The sequence below is a fragment of the Dysidea avara genome, chromosome 3 (genome assembly GCF_963678975.1).
Source record: "Dysidea avara chromosome 3, odDysAvar1.4, whole genome shotgun sequence".
NCBI classification, from domain to species: domain Eukaryota; kingdom Metazoa; phylum Porifera; class Demospongiae; order Dictyoceratida; family Dysideidae; genus Dysidea; species Dysidea avara.
The window spans coordinates 5,006,186-5,024,021 of record NC_089274.1 but is presented as its reverse complement, the minus strand read 5'-3'; the positions used below and the strand labels follow the sequence as shown (position 1 = coordinate 5,024,021).

Below are 17,836 nucleotides of genomic sequence, written 5' to 3'. Positions count from 1 at the left end.
TTGTGGAGAATGACTCTGTTAAGATCCTGTGGGACTTTAACATATTTTTGTGGATCACATCATATCAGCAAGGCGACCAGATATTGTTGTCATTGACAAATGTGCTTCACTCATCACTCTGATTGATATATCTGTCCCTGCTGACAAGCACATATCAGCTAAGGAGGAGGAAAAGCTTTCCAAGTATCAAGATTTAAGGATCGAGTTGGAAAGACTGTGAGAAAGAAGACAGTGATGGTTCCAGTAGTAACTGGAGCACTTGTCTCCATTACAAAAAGACTTAAGAACTTTTTGGAAATTCTAGATATTAAAACACTCAATGTCTACCTTTTACAAAAGACTGCTTTACTAGGAACAGCAACAGCTTTACGCAAGATTCTTCAACTTTCAGGGTGTGGGTAACACCTCGAGTTGGAACAGAACTTTTTGTACCAGTTCATGTTGTTACATGTTCTGTGATTTCATTTAATAATAATAATAATAATAATTTAAAGCAATTACTTGGACGTCATACTGTTCAACCTCTTGTAAAAGCAGCACTCCTGGGATCAGCTCACATCCTGCGCAAAGTTTTAGATCACCATGAGCTCTAGTAGATCTCCGAAATCTAGAACTTAAACCTTACCAGTGTATATATTTTGTATGTATGTCACCGTGAATTTGATTAATAATAATGAAGTAGAGTTCTAGCAATTGAAACAAGAGATGATGGTAGCAATAACGGAAAATCCCTACTTGGCATATATTGTAGCAATGTGGGAAAATCTCTAAATTGGTATGTCCCTACTTTGGCATTGAAAAGATGGTATAACATGCAAGATTTTCCCAGTGCTAAGTAGGGATTTCCCTCATAGCTGCCATCATCTCTTGTTTCACTACTTTTTATTGCTGGAACCCCGCTTCCTGTTTCATGTTTAAATTGATAATTTCCATTGCACTAGATGTATAAAGTTAATAGCTGTAGCACTTTACAATTAATTAAATTCTATTTACAAACTATTTTTATTTTAATTTGTTGCTTACTTTTTTCTAGCTGATCACAGCAGTGATGTAACCTTTTCTGATCCAAACGTTCATCATGCTTTCAGTCGTTTGGAAAACATATTTATGAGAAAGATAGAGGACAATCCAGGGTCTTTTGGTCGTGTTAGGCAATCATGTGCCAATAAAGCTTGTGAATCAACCATAAGTCTGGGTTCATCAAAAAATGACAAATTAAGTAAGAAGATTCATCAAACTAGAGATGCTGCTGGACTGTTTTGCCTGTTTTCAAATAACCGAGCATATCACAACTGGATGAGTATTAGCTTTTTTGACGCCATTACTGTTGAATTTTCAGAGCTTATAACTGTGCTGGAAAAGTACAAATCTGATGTTTTCAAAAGAACATTGAATGAAGTGTGGCAGTATATACCTCGGTTTGAATCAAAAAAACAAAGATTTTCTGCTAGATCTGATGTAGAAGTTAAGCTGAAAAACAGAAATTTGGACCAAGTTACCGTATATGATTTTTTGAAGGATCGGTCATATTTGGAAGGAATGATTGCTCAGTTAGTAGTTAAAAAGATTGAGAAAGGGTGTATTACAATAACAGGAGATATCCCAACTAGCACAGTCTACCAATCGTACTTGTCATCTCTTATAATGATTCATCAATCACAGTTTATTGAACATTTGCAGATTGGTGCTTGGGTTGTTCATTCACCACAACATGTTGTACAAGACCAAAAAAGACAATATAGTTAGTAGCAATTTTACCTACACCAAACCAGCTAAACTATGAAAAGGGCATACTCTACAATACAGTTTAGCTGTCACAATATATTGTAGATATCAGTGTATGTGTAACCGAGCCAAGCACCACATGTTCAATGGCACTTAATGATAAATTTGCCTACGTACATAAATAAATACATAATACGTATTTGTTATTGTAATCAACAAGTGTAAGGAAAAATTAGAAATTTTACAATTGAATAGGGATCACAGATGAAAGAGTTATGAAACAAGTGAAGTTATCTACACCTGCAGCTATACTAGCTGACATTTAATTCTTACTTCAGCCTGTCAATAGTATAGCTATAATGAAGTAGGGATGAATTGTCAAATAGTATAGCTTGCAGGTGCAGATGACCTTGTTTCATTGCTTTTTTTATCTGTGATCCCTACTCAAATGTAAAATTCCTTACACTTGTTTGATTACTTTTTTTCCAGTAACATAATTCATTTCCATTGCATACTGCATCAAAGAAAAGAATGGCTAGTGCCAGACACATTATTTGCATGACTGAATACATGCCCCAATTATCAATTACTGAAATGCGAAGTTGCCATTCCTCAGCTATGTTCCACCTTTTTATACAGCATTACAGATGAAAAACAGTGTGAGAAGTACCTCTGCAATCATCCAGTCACTGTGTAAAATTATGGTTAAATGTGCTCAATTGCGAAGTGGCCGTTTTGCTTCAGTTCCAGCTACGCATGTTCCATCTGGTACAAATGAAGAACAGTACGAGAAGTGCCTCTGCAATCAATCTAGTCATAATACAGAAAGTAAAGAAAGTACTGAAGCCATGCGTGCCACGGGTTACTGCCAATCAACACCTACATGATAGTGTAGAAAGAAATGGGACACAAAGGAGGACATAAGTAGGTCCATGATGTGTTTATTGTAGCTGCTGCAGTTGGCAAATGGACATGTCTCAGGCTGAAGCAATGTCGAGCGGTAAAGAAATCAAGCCCATAGCCTTATCCATAGTCAAGTTGTGCTTGGCTAGAGGCATCAAGTCAGTCAGGCAGTCAATTAAATCAAAAAATTGAAGTTTTATATAAATGTGTTGGAAGAGCTTTTAAAATATTGATGAGCTTAGTTATGGCTAAGCAACACTGCCAAGAGGGAAAATGAGGCTGGCTATTGGGTTATATTCTTGGACAAGAAATACCAATCCTCCATGACTCTATATAGTAGTACTACCATAGTGTATATGATTATTATGAGTTAATACAATAAGTTATACATTTGCAAAAGTAGCTTAAGTCCATGGATCTTTGTTTTTAATCTTTGAGCACAATGAAGTTATGTAAGGCAGAGTGTGTTATTGTATTCAGTTTGTGTCACTTTAATATAACAGTGATAATGTACTTTGCTACAACACAATTGAGGCTTCTTGTTTTCTTTTTTGTCTCTTATAAGCAGTCCTAATTTCTTTTGTGCTACTCTTCTATTCTTTCTTTAACTCACAACTGTTATTTGCTATAGCATTATAATTCAAAAATTCGAAAAACTATACTAGTGTGCACTGCTTGAAGCTTCTTAGTTTACTAGAGTGGTATATCCCCAGTATATGGAACAGTTAATTGTTTGGAATTTTAGTAGCTTTTCAGTAAACCTGCATTCACTGATGTTTACTGAGAGTTTAAAACTTAGTAAAACAATTATGTTCCATATACTTAAAGTTACTGACATTTTACTATCAGTATAACTGGGCACAACTACAGTAAAGCAGCTTAACAAATTAGTAAACTAAGAACCTTCAAGCAGTGGTGAAAAGTATGTAGTTGTGAATGTGTTGTGTAAGTACGTGGGTGTACATACATGTGCTATAACATTTTTTGTACATGATTTCTATTCAGTGATGGCATCATATGTACGTAGTTACAAATGTAGCTTCATAATTTGTGAGGAAATATGTCTGTTTTGCTTAGGTAGTGAATCAACCCCTACTCTGGTTTTTGGATACTACTATGATGTTTTGTTGATGTATATTAATGCAGATCAAATTGTCACTAAAATGATTTCTGCTGAGTTATTAAGTTTACATGACCAAGATGTCATCTTTACTGGTCATAGTGTTTACCAGAGAAACAAACTGCTTTTGCACTACGTCAAATTCATGGATGTCATAAGCATTTTGGTATTCTGCAAGTTGAACCAAAGTATATGGCCTTGGATTGGTTCACAATTTGTTGCAGGTATGTATGTGCATATGTATATGTATGCATGTACAATACTTAGCTGTATATGTATTGTGATTTACAGCTGTGCAGTCTGAATCACTGCCAGATGATAAAGTTGTCCAAGATGACTCCACAACAGCTCAGCTTACGGTGCCAAAGTTTGAATCTACAGGAGTACATATAGCATTTCTTTGTCTTATTGAAATGGTTAAAGAAAACCTTCACATAGACTCAGTTGGCATTAAAAACATTTTGAAAAAATGTGCAAGTCTGCTGGCAAGTAACAAAGGCAAACTTCCTCTCTTCTCTAATAATCAGATTTCAAAACTGAAGGAATGCCAAGATTCACTACTAAAATTAATGTGGAAACTTAGCCCTTTTATTACTTGGAGTGACCATTCGCTTTTTAGAGTGTTGATTGACAGTTCCACTGAAGTAGTTAAGTTGCTAGATGAATTTGATTCCAGAATAATGCACCTTATGAACCAACCTATATCTATAGCATCTTATCCTATCCCTCACTTTTCACCAGATATGATTCCCACTGACATTGACTCCAGTACACACACAATATTAGCTATCAGGTGTGAGCAAGAACTGTACAAGTGTTCCCTACAGTATGTGACCAACGTGAGGTCAATGATAATGGATACATGTGACATCACTGAACATTGTTTGCAGCTACTAGCAATAAGAAGTGATCCCATTATTCTATACTGGACTATCCCTAAATGTGTGGTCAGTCTCATTAGCAGCAATGTACCACATCATAGTGAAGCTTTATACTCTCAAGGGATATTAGAAGTCATAATATACCCCAATTCACACCTAAACAATGGTGATGAAATTAGTATTGGTGAACTAGCTTTTGCACTTGAATCAGATATCAGTGAAGTACAGGTATTTTATGCATGCCATTGTCTTTGTGCCACTATAATGAATTTTAAATCCGAGTAGGGATCACAGAAATAAAAGGTAGTAAACAAGGGAAGTCACCTACACCTGCAGCCATTTTAGTGGACATTTGAATCCTATTTCAGTCGTGCAATCTGTCAATAGTACAGCCATGGCTGAAATAGGGATTAAATGTTTACTAGAATATGTGCAGGTGTAGGTTGTTTCCCTAATAAAACTAAAAATTCTTATTTTTCAACAGATGAAACAGAACAATGCTCCATATGATTTTTTTCCCACTATGGTCAATCGTTAGTTGACTGTAGTGGGACACAAATCACATGGAGCATCAGTTCGACAGATGCAAAAGTTCTGTTGCACCTCAGGTTCATGGAGAAGAAACTGGCATTTCGCTCTGTTGTGAGTAAGAGTTATTGAAAGAATTTGTAGGTACAATTACTCTAGAACTGCTTCATCTATTTAACCATTTCTATTATTTTGAAACAATCAATCAATAAAAAATAGGACAAAAACAAAATATTCTCAGTTAAAATTTCCATACTTTGTCAACAAATTCATCTTCTTCTGCTTGTTTTTTCAACAGAATTCATCCTGCTTCTGAGTTCTGACTTTCTTTCTTGTCAACTGTCTTCATTCATCTGGCTAATGTTAACAATACAAAAGAAATGACTAAAGTAAATAATATCATATTATTTAGTTTAATCATTATCAGGAATTAATTGCATATGGCTTTCAGTGCATTCTTTTCCTGTAAAACATTGCTACGTCAATACAACCAAGTACTAAGAAAAATAAGAAATGCGGTAGAGATTACATCATAAAAATAATTAAAGAATTAATGTTTGAGAAAACTAGTACTGTACACTTACAGGGATTGTAATCTATGTTGAATGAAGACACAATTTTATCAAGACTCATGGTAGTGGGTTGGGTGGCAAAAATCTATGAATCACATACCTACAATTAAAAGATGCGTGGCTACTACTGTGAGTTATATACGCATAGACAATTTTACAATATTAGCTTTGGATTATGCAACATCTCTCAATATATTTTTATTGCAGTGTTAGTCAATTGGCTATATAGAATTAACAATACATAAGTGTAACACAAGAATTACAATTGAGTTTTCACCTTTGTTGTTTGATAGCTGTTTGAATTCACTCTTGAATGATACTGCTGTTGCTTAGCTACTTGTTACAATCAACTTCAAACAATCGGCTAATATTACAATCAAATAATATGACAAGTATAAGGAAAATGTAAGAATTTTAAGTTTGATTAGGGCTCATAGAAAGACTGAAGTAGAGATTAAATGTCCACTAGTATACGTATCTGTAGGAGTAGGCGACCTCCTTTGTTTCCCTATTTTTTTTTCTATGATCCCAAATTTAAAACTCCTAATTTTACCTTATACTTGTATATTAAAAATAAGCATGAACACTGCTATAGAAGGAAAACAAGACGAGTTAAAGCAATCCCTGTAGCCGTCCTACCAGAGAATACAAATACATCTTATACACAAGTATATTAGGAATTTTAAGTTCAGTTTATAGGGATCATAGAAAAAAGTAGGGAAACAAGGGAGGTTGCCTACACCTGCAGATATACTAGTGAAAATTTAATCCCTAATTCAGTCATTAATCCCTAGTATTGACTAAACTAGGGATTAAATGTTCACTAGCATATCTGCATCCAGGTGTAGGTGACCTCCCTTGTTTCCATATCTGCATCCAGGTGTAGATCACCCTGTTGAGAGTTCAGTTAGAAACAAGTCATCCTGTAGAGAGATCACCTAGAAGTATCACCTTGTAGAGAGTTCAGCTACAAACAAATCACCTGTAGAGTGTTCAGCTACAAACAAATCACCCTGTAAAAAGATCAGCTAGAAGAAGTCACCTTGTAGAAAGTTCAGCTATAAAGAAACCACCATGTAGAGAATTCAGCTGCAAACAAACACCCTGTAGAGAACTCAGCTACAAACCAACAGCCCTGTAGAAAGATCAGCTAGAAGAAGTTACCTTGTAGGGATTTCAGCTACAAACAAATCATCCTGTAGAGAGTTCAGCTACAAAGAAATCATCATGTAGAGAGTTCAGCTGCAAACAAATTATCCCGTAGAGAGTTCAGCTATGAAAAATCACCCTGTAGAGAGTTCAACTAGAAGAAGTCACCTTTTAGAGAGTTCAGCTACAAAGCAACCACCATGTAGAGAGTTCAGCTGCAAACACATCACCCTGTAGAGAATTCAGCTACAAACAAATCGCCCTGTAGAGAGACCAGCTAGAAACAAGTCACCCTGTAGACAGATCAGCTAGAAGAAGTTACCTTGTAGAGAGTTCAGCTGCAAACAAATCACCCTGTAGAGAATTCAATTACAAACAGATACCCCTGCAGAGAGTTCAGCTAGAGTCAAGTCACCCTGTAGAGAGAATCCTGTAAAGAGTTCATCTACGTACAAGCAGATCACCTTGTAGAGAGTTCAGCTACATTTCAAGTCACCCAGTAGAGAGATCAGCTGCAAATTATCCTGTGGGGATTAATTGACATGTAATAAATATACAGTATGCTCTCTTTTTATATTATGAACTCTTGATATATGCATTATATATATAATTTGTACATTTACTGATAAAATCAGAATGAGTTAAAGTATTTATAAAATCTGCTTTTTCCTGTGGTAAAGAAAAAAATATAGGTTTAAAAGCCCCAAAGCTGGCCATAGGCCAGCTTTGGGGTATACAAAAACAAAAAGAAGTGAAATCTAATCAAAAACAGCCAAGCTGTAAAAAAAGGAGTGCGGCCCTTGAAAAGGCTATGGTGAAAAAAGATGTGAAATCCAAGGTGGTGGCCAAGAAATGGCTGTGATGGTAGGTTAATGGTAAAAATTTTAATAACGACAATTCAGGTGAATTTTGTGCCAATTGACCAAGCGGCACCAAATTCACCTGAATTGTCGTTATTAAAACTTTTACCATTAACCTACCATCACAGCCATTTCTTGGCCGCCACCTTGGATTTCACATCTTTTTTCACCATAGCCTTTTCAAGGGCCGCACTCCTTTTTTTACAGCTTGGCTGTTTTTGATTAGATAATTATATCATGACAATCATGTAAATAAGAAAGTGGATACACAGAAGTTGATGATACAGACTGAATAGTATTGTAGGGAACAGACAAAAATAGTCACTGATATCATCTGCAGTATAGTTACCATTACTCAAGCTTGACTTGGCACCCTTTGTAGACAAGTGACAAAAATATGGCCAAACTTTTTTAAAATTTCCTTTGGAAGATTTAAATCAGATAAATATCGCAGCTTGGCAGACTTGGATAGATAATTAACCTTACTGTGAGCACAACAAAATTGTTGATTACATGCTGACAAAAGCATAGAGCTTAGCTTGTAAAGAGACAGTGCAATGCATTCAAGGGTCTTTATTAATTATTGTAGCACTGAATAACTACTCAGAATACTGTAAAAAATCCTTGCATCACTTTACAACTATTTGAAAGAAATGTATCCTATCCCTACAACACTAAGGTAACTACTGTAGTAGCTAGCATTACTTGGGAATTTTGGCTAAGAAAACATGCTACAGTGACTTGTAATATTTTGTAGTTCCTTAAAAATCACATGCACATTAAATAGTAAATGACCACACAAATCATTGCCTAATGAAACTTGGTGTTATAACAAAAACATGATTATTATTAGTAGTGTACAGTTATTTCAATGTCACTTACATGGTTTGATTTATACAGTAGGGCTCTTGTAATGTACACTGGTGTATCAAACAATATGGTTGTACTGTTTAGCAGGGTTGCCTCCTAAAATGAACAGTACGTGTCCACTAAAAAAATGCTGCTGGTAACAACCATCATAGAAATATCATACAAGATGAAAAGCACCATTATGGAAAAGGTTTAGTACACCTAGCATCTAATGCTGTATTGAAGCCAAGACAAAAAAACCGAATATTGATTTTTAAAATCTCCAAACCTAGTTTTTTGGTCTGCTTGCCTCCCTCACTGACCATATTCACAAAACTAGGGACTAAATGATGCATCGTACAGCCATCATTTTACACCACAGTACTTAACTCACATTTGGCATGTACCTTTTTGGATTCCTCTGTCCTCTGTGCCTTGTCTTTCCTTCCTATTTTATCTTCAGTCATGCTGGTCGTCTACTTCTTCATAATAAGGAAACCATACAGAGGCATTAATTTTCCTTATCAACACTAGAGTGTATTTAGATGCCGCAAAACTATCTAAAGCACTTGCACGTAAAGAGAGCAGATACTTGAAGCAACATTTCTAAAATGATTACATAGCAACCCGCCCTTAAATGATCAATGCACACTACCATGCCCTTAAATGATCAGGTCAATGTGACCATATCCCTTAATGATCTATGTAGCTGCAATCAACTGCAGTTTTTTGTTAAAGAAAAGTGTACTGTATCCACGTCTCTGGATCTGTTGCATAGCTCACTCAAAATAATCACAGATATTGAGATACTCCAATAAAGCAGTCACACCATAAGTGTGTATCATAGCTATGCTATAACAAAAGTTAACAAAGTAGTTCAATTATAAATTGTTAATTTAAAAATAAAGTGCAGTTTCATCAATAAAAAGGCGAGAAACAAGTGATGCAAATGATTGTAGCTATGTTAGTAACCAACAGCTAAGTTTCATGCAATTTGAGATTGACTGTGCTCCAATAAGGGTGATGCGTGAGGGATGCGGAGAGGACAACAGTTATTTTCAAATGGAATGCGTAGAGATGAATTAGGCCAAACTTTTCAAGACTCAAAATCACTAAAATGAAAAGATATTTATGGCACAGATCTTTATTCAATACAAATCAACCCACACTCTTTGTGCACCTCTCCAGTGGGTTTGGAAAAAGTAGCCAGTAAGAGCAGACCACTTAATCCTGGCTGACTTTGATGGAATTTGATAGTGTGATCATGTATGTAGTTTTTTGCTTGTGTTGAAAAATCAAGCATTCTGTCATAGGCAGTAAAGACTGGTTTTCTTAGATCCAGTCATATATGAATGATAGACAATATTACAACGTATGTACCTATGGTACTGCTCAAATGCAGCATCATCTCGCAATAGTATGAGCAATTACAAAACTTACTAATTAAAGGGTGTGGGACACATTTCATTCACAAGTATTCATCCCAAATGAAACCGAATAAATAGTCAGGTGCCATGCCCTTTAATTGCACTCTTGTGAGACAGTGTTGCATTTGAGAGGTACGTATGTACCGTACATGTATGGGAAAATGGCATTGTAAAATTGCAGTGGCTATGTTGGAATTTCCCAAGTGGCTAAGCTGCAATACATATTGTCATTCATCTATGTTTTGAACCAGGCACGTGCAAATTGTATTCTGAAAAAGTGTGCGTATGTTTGTATGTATGTATGCATGTATGTAATATTGTTTGTCTTTCCCCACCCACATGAGCAAAGTGGCTTATGCTAAAAGCAGCCTGTATCTGAGAAATGAAAACCAGTATAAACTTTCCTGGTAGGTTTGAGGCGGTTTATTCATGCCAGCTTGAAAAATGGGTGAGTGAGTTCCTGAAGATGTTATGAAATGCCTTTCACAATGGACTATATGGGCATAATACAACAGCATATCTGGCTTAGTAGGCTACAAGAGTGAGTGTGTCTTGTACTTACATGAATTTAAATGAAGGACAGCCTTGAGGCTTTCCCTATCTAATTCACATGGAAAAACACAATTAACACACTACAACAATTGAGAAGATATTTCTGTGCATAATTTATGGCTTAAAGTGGTTTGTTGGAGTTACACTTCCCTAGCAATGCATAGCAACATAATTACTGAATTACAATATCAAATGGTACGGTAGTACTGTTTAAGTAAGGATCTCCTCAAAAATTTTGCATGCTGCCCAAAATTCCACCTTTAAAAATCATCCTAGAGACATTTTACATGACGAAAATCACCTTTACGGAATAGTACTAGTCCATATAATCAAGACACACTATAGTGTGTTGTGCGGCCCAAGAAGCCAGCGCGCCACACCGTGGGTATGTTGACGGGAAGAAAGAAAACGTCATTTTCACACTTTTGTATCTCGGTGATCCCTTATCCGATTGGAATCAAATTTGCTACAGAGTTGCCCGCCAGCCAGAGGAGTCTACATACCACTTTTAAAGGAAATTACACCAGCCATTTCTGAGATACGAGCTGCCAACGTTTCGATTTTTTTTCTTCGTGTTTTCGCACACTTGCAAAAATTGCTATAAAACGCAAACGCGTACTCCAATCGCCTTGAAATTGGCACACAGAAAGGGAGTCTAAAGGCGAATCCTAGCATCAAATTTGGTGCAAATCCGATGAATGGTTCGGGAGTTATGACTGATTATTCACATAAAACAAGATCAATTTGTTGTCACGCCTACAGGGTAAACCGTTTTATGGAATTGGTGAAATACGTGTGAGTTACTTTGTTAAACTAGTTCATGTGCGTTCAGGCTGCTAATAGTTTGTGCAACGCATGTTAATTACAAGTCCTAGTGTATGGTGAAGCTACACGACTAGAAAGTTCCATAAATCATTTAAAGCATAGCCTTGCTCGTGCTATATGAAAAATAAAGTACTCGGCACTTGACCTCGATGCTAATAAAGCACTCAGCTTCGCCTCGTGCTTTATTAGCATCTCGGCCACACGCCTCGTACTTTATTTTTCATATAGCACTCGCAGCTATGCTTTAACATATACACAAAAGTAAGGGAACAAAAAATTATATGGCAACAAAGAAAAGTATACAGAAAATGCTTAAATTAAAATGGCACAGTGGGGCACACACAATATACAAGTTCCAAAAGAAAATACTATTAAGGAAAACCTATATGAGTTTATTGAGGACTGTTTACACAATTGGGAGAGTTATTTGGATCTAGTTCTTGAATTGGAAAAGTATAGAAATCCAAAAAGTGCAAGGAAATTGTTTGGTGTATTCATAGCTGGGATTGATTCCTAAGGCCCAGATGCATATGTCTACTGGGTAGCTACTCCCTAAATGCTTGTAACTTGCCCAAGACCTAAACTTAGGAAATGTCCTCTTTGGTGGGTGTTCCCAGATTTTGAAATACTTCTACCCCGCAGGTCACCAGTCATTATACTGTGATTACTTTTTGTTTGGGAAGAGGGATACTCATACTGGTTTTCTAGATCCTTTATTGTTGTGTTTTGACGCATATGTATGAATAAATTCTATATAGAGCTCATCATAAGTTAAGAAAGTTGGTAGAGTAACAAAATACTACCCCAGTAGAAACAAGGAAGAAGAAAATGTGATGGGTATGCGCATAGGTGGATCTAGGAGACACTGTCAAGGGGAGGCAAGAAGCTTTAGTGCACAACTATTCCACTAAGAGAAAAAGAATGGAATTCTAGTACACAAGTTATATTCATATAACTTTATCCAGCATATAGCTGAATGATGGACATACAGTTTTTAGACTGTAGTTGGAGAAAATTTTTAAAATTAGACCTCCTAGGGCTGAATTTGAGAGAATTTTTGATAGTTATTAACACTTTACAGTGGCCGGCACTGAAGGTCTGATAGCACTTAGCTAATAAAGTGTCAGTGGCTAAAAAAACTATTTTTTACAGCTAGCCCTGACCTGAGACTGGGAGGGGGGTGCAGTGTTTGAAGTAAGTACTTTTTGTGCTGTATAATTCCATGATTGTCTAAACAGTTAAAGTAAAGGGCTTGGTAGCTAAGTGCCAATAAAGAGGAAAGCTGTAGGGATTTCTGACTAACTAGTGGGGTCTGAGGGAAAATTTTGAAATGTAAGTGTTCCAAGATTGAATCTGGATCTGAAGCAATTTTAGATAAGATCTGTAAGTAATTTCAAGATTGAATCTTGAGATATTTTCCTGCAGTAAATTATAAAAAAACAAGATGTACAACACATGTAATTTGAGTTTATACTTTTGTGCTGCAGCTGGCTATTTTTGTCTAAGTTTTACAACTAGCCCAATCACCATTAACAACTAACCAAAAGTCATTTACAACTATCTTTTTGGCCACAACTAGCCCCCTTTCTTAGCTCTTGCAAAGTGTATGCTTTGCAATGTGTACAAAGATTGATTAGCCTATCTGAGATAAACCTGTTTGATGGTAAGATGTATACTAAATCAAAATAAGGAGTAGCTAGTTTTGTTATGATTTGTAAAAATTGTAAATCGATGTATTAGAATTGTGACTGTTCTATTAGAGTAGTGACTACTCTATTAGAATATCTCGATCTTTGCACAAAAATTCAAAATTTATTTGCCTCACTTTCTTTACAGTGAACAGTTTAGCTGTTGCATACATTTATAACTGTTTTCTTCTATTTACCCTGTTTTCTTCTATTTACCCTTCTATTTACTTCTGAATACTGTGTGAATGCATGATTCTTGTTTCTGGTATCAATACAGTACTGTATAGGTCCAAGAGGGACAAGAGAAGGGCCAGGGGGCACAGCACCCCTTGGCCCTCCCTGAGATCCGCCTATGGGTATGCGTACTGAAATAAGAGTGAACTATCACTTGCCACATGGTTCAGTGAGTATATATCCCTATTCTGTGCATGTGCTACAGTATGACCAAGTGTTCATAATATAAGAAGAGTGGAGAGCAGAGGAGGTTGGACACGCACACGTGAGCGCATACATTTTGTATTGAAAGTTTAACCAAGCGTTCATGAAAGTTTTCACAAATATCATTCGAGAGTGTACTTCAAGTTTAGTTTATTCAGCCGTTCAACCCCACTACTCCAGGCACGTAAATTGCTCTTGAAATCTATGGGGATCACGTGTGTAAGCGTTTGCTGGGTGGGATCCAAGTGTAATACTATAGGGATGCCTTATGTACATGTATTTAAGCACAATAATTGTCGAAGAAAGCAATGTGCATGCTAACAAAGCCTCTCAGGGTATTGAAAAAGAAGAGCGGACGCAGCTAGTTTGGCCTAACAGAGAATAGAAGAGAATTAGAAACTCACACACCCGCCTTGCAATAAGAATTGCTGTTCATCTTAAGAAGCACAAGGTAACGTGGTGTGGATATTGCTAAACATTTCTTCTATCACTTACTCTTCATCATGTATTAGAAATATGCAATTTGTATCATGTCCAACCTCCTCTGAGTGGAGAGTGTCCTACTCCAGTATAGCCTGTACAAACATGTATTTTGAAGTTATGATGCAATACCTATAGACACTTTCAGTGTGTTAGTTGGTCAGATCTTTACTTGACATTAAATTTCAATGACCCTTGTAGTCATGGCTTCAATAAGCAGTCCATTGTCAACACTCCTTAACACTGTATGTGTTGACATGATCTCTCTTTTTACAAGTACAGAAAAAATTTGGAATTTTCAAATAGAGTAGGAACCATAGCCATAGCACATTGATAAAAAGTACTGAAACAAGTTGGAGTAGTCCATGATATTAAAAATCACAGTAAAACAATAAGAAGTGTTATATCCCTACTGTGCTCAAGATACCATAATGGAAATGCACAGTAGGGACATAACACTTCTTATTGTTTTACTGTATTTAATATCATGGACTACTCCAACTTGTTTCAGTAAGTTTTATCGATGTGCTATGGTCCCCACTCTAGTTGAAAATTTCAATTTTTTTGTGTACTTGTTTGTTAACTTTTTTTGGTAAATAATTTTATTATGACTGGTGAACCCACACATACCACATCTGAAATGGCACAGCACGCCACAGTCCCTTATCGTCTGAAAAGTGAACTATCCATTATGCTTCATTGTCAGCTATGTTCAACCCATTGCAGGCCCAGGGGCCAGGGCCCAGCGATTTTGAGTGGTCCGGGCAGACATGTAGGGCTGAACGATACTATCGATTCTGCGATAGTATCGATACCTAATTTGGTATTGCGAAGGTAAGAATGGGTATCGCCAGTATCGGGTAGATTTAATTAAGGGCACGTCACAAAATTCACTTGTGTCAAAATGGCGTCTGAGCAGTCAGACACGTTTAAACATGCAAATCTCACTCCGCTTGCTGGTGCCATTAGTCATGCCTGGCAGTACTTCGGTTTTAAAACGAAAGAAGGAAAGGTTGTAGAGCCATCACAGGTTAGTTTTCGAATATACTTGTATTGTGCTATGGAATGCGGTTCGCGCGTTCGTCCAGTAAATACTACTACTAAACCTAGTACGCTTAGTCACTAGACAAAACATCTTGTACTAAACATAACAATTGTTTCATGCTCTCGTAGACGCAAACCAACTCCATATCAGTACCATTCCATGCCAGCCTGCGGTGCTAAGACTCATAGTCCGCATAGCTAGCTAGTTACATTTTCACTGTTCTTTACAGGTGTTTTGTGGACTGTGTGAGCCCATTCGCCAGTTGAAATATTGTGGTAATACTACAAACTTATTCAAGCATTTGCAAATGTGCCATCCACGTATCTATAGTGGTACAAAGAAGGCAAGCCAGGATAAAGCTAAGTCATCGGCGAGTGGTAGCTCTTCTTTACCTAGTAAGAGTATTACAGAATGTTTCGTAGCTCATGAAAAGTACAAGAGTGATAGTCCACGTGCCAAGGAACTCACTAAAGCAGTGGGGTACTTCATAGCAAAAGAGTTAATGCCAACCAGTGTGGTTCAAGGTGATGGTTTCCACAAGTTGTTGGAGAAGCTCGATTCTCGTTATCAATTACCAAGCCAAAAGACCTTTTCAGACAGAGTAATTCCTACCATGTATAACAATACCAAAGATACCAAAGTCTTACCTGGTTTAAATGATGCCAAATATGTTGCTGTTACTAGTGATTGCTGGACAAGCAGGATCAACCAGAGTTATATCAGTATAACTACACATTTTTTGAAAACCAAATCGGACTGGAAGTTTGAACACTTTGTTTTAGAAAGTAGGGAACTACCTGGGAGTCACACTGCTGAACACCTTGCAGAAACCATCAAGGAGTGTTTACATGATTGGAATATTGAAGAATTGAAAATCAGTTGCATAACAGTCGATAACGCTTCTAATATTATAAAAGCAGTTGAACAGGTATTGGAATGGCCATTCTTACCTTGTTTTGGTCACACCCTTAATTTGGCAGTGAAGGCTGGCCTTGCCATACCAAAGGTGCAAAAAGTCATTTCAAAATGCTCAAACATAGTAACACACTTCAGAAGATCTAGTAAAGCAATGTACACTTTTAAACAAAAGCAAGTTGCTCTAGGCCTCCCAGAGCATTCATTGATACAAGATGTAGAAACAAGGTGGAACTCTACATACAGGATGATGGAATGTATTTGTGAACAGCAGGCATCGGTTTGTGCTGCTTTAGTCGATCTCAAAAGAGTTTACCTCATGCTACAAGGTGACGATATCAAAATCATGGAAAAGATGATTGACATTCTAAAGCCATTTTTTCAGATAACAGAAAGTGTTAGTGGAGAAAGCTATGGTACATTATCATCAATCAAGCCTCTTCTTCATCACCTTCTCAAAGATGCTCTGAATCCAACAAGTGATGATCCAAGTGTGATTAAGCATCTGAAGGAAGCAGTCAAGAAGAACCTTGAGCAACGTTACCAATCTGCTGAAGTATCTAGATTACTTGATGTTGCTTGCTTTTTGGATCCCCGTTTCAAAGAGCTTCCCTTTCTCTCTGTTACAGAACGTTCAACAATACATGATATAGTTCGAGATGATGCTGCTGCACTTTACACTGAGTTATCATCACAGTCTAAAGATGACGTATCCATTGTGTCAGTCACTTCAACATCTGACTGTGATGATTCTGGGCCACCTAGGAAAAAAACAAAGACCAGTGCAGAAGCTGTACGAACAATACTAGCAGACATGTTCCAACAATCTAATAACAATACAAAAGAAATAGAACTTCAAGATGTGGCTGAATCAGAAATTGTCAATTACTTAAGGGAAAAGCCAGTGTCAGTGAATTCTGACTCTAAGGAAGACAAAACTGATCCACTAGAATGGTGGAAGGATAATAGTTCTCGATATGTGACCCGGTCTGCGAAAAGGGCTCTTATAGCCTTTCCAATTATCCATATTTGGCTAATCATAACTCCTAATCTACTAAAGCTATCACCATGTAATTACACCCACAGCTACTGCCAGGTTAGGGTTGTTGAGTGACCAAATTGTAGGCTTGTACCATATTCACCAGTCAAGTTATGGGTTACCATATATATGCAATTGGAAAGGCTATAAGAGCCCTTTTTGCAGACCGGGTCACATATAAGCTTTTGTCTACTTTGGCTGCAAAATATCTATGTGTTCCAACCACCAGTGTTCCCAGTGAGAGAGTTTTCATCTGTACTGGGAACATTATAAACTCTAAACGAGCATGTATACATCCAGAAAACGTTAATATGTTATGTTTTTTACACAACAATTTGTATCTTAGTATTGTTGTACTGACATTATTGTAAGCATTACAGTTTTTCAGCTAATAATCGATACCTAAAGTATATCATGATACCAAAGTAACGGTATCGTGATACGCAAACTTTGGGTGGTATCGCACAGGCCTACAGACATGGACTGCAATGAAGATCATAGTCATGCACATTACTCAGTTTTTATTGATCTAATATGATCTGTAAATCAGGGATTATCTGCTGTGGTGTGTTACTTAACTGCATGTGCCGTAAACACATACAGCATACTAAGCTAGAGGGGTCAGGGGGTATGCTTCCCCAGGGAAACTTTTGAAAACAGGTGCTCTGAAATGGCATCTGGAGGCTATTTTACATGCAAAGTCTCTTCTTTTTGTTAACATCAATGGTAAATAATTTTGTGCTATATTACCAATTAATTGAGTTTCATATCTGACTATTATAGCTAGTAGCTAATTTCACTTTCATGATGCATACAAAAATTTCTCAACGTGAAAGTTTA

The 17,836-nt window shown here is 36.8% G+C and overlaps 1 protein-coding gene across 4 annotated transcripts in view; it reads left to right on the top strand.

The window, feature by feature from the left end:
* LOC136249016 (uncharacterized) overlaps nucleotides 1–17,836 on the top strand; it is a 144,359-nt gene that overhangs the window by 41,322 nt on the left and 85,201 nt on the right. For 3 of the 4 annotated variants that reach the window (XM_066040900.1, XM_066040901.1, XM_066040899.1), the window contains 3 exons: nucleotides 1,034–1,741; nucleotides 3,706–3,972; nucleotides 4,040–4,857. In XM_066040900.1, coding sequence (XP_065896972.1) covers nucleotides 1,034–1,741; nucleotides 3,706–3,972; nucleotides 4,040–4,857 — 1,793 coding nt within the window. The remainder of the gene's footprint in view (nucleotides 1–1,033; nucleotides 1,742–3,705; nucleotides 3,973–4,039; nucleotides 4,858–17,836) is intronic. The other variant, XM_066040902.1, reaches the window with a different exon arrangement.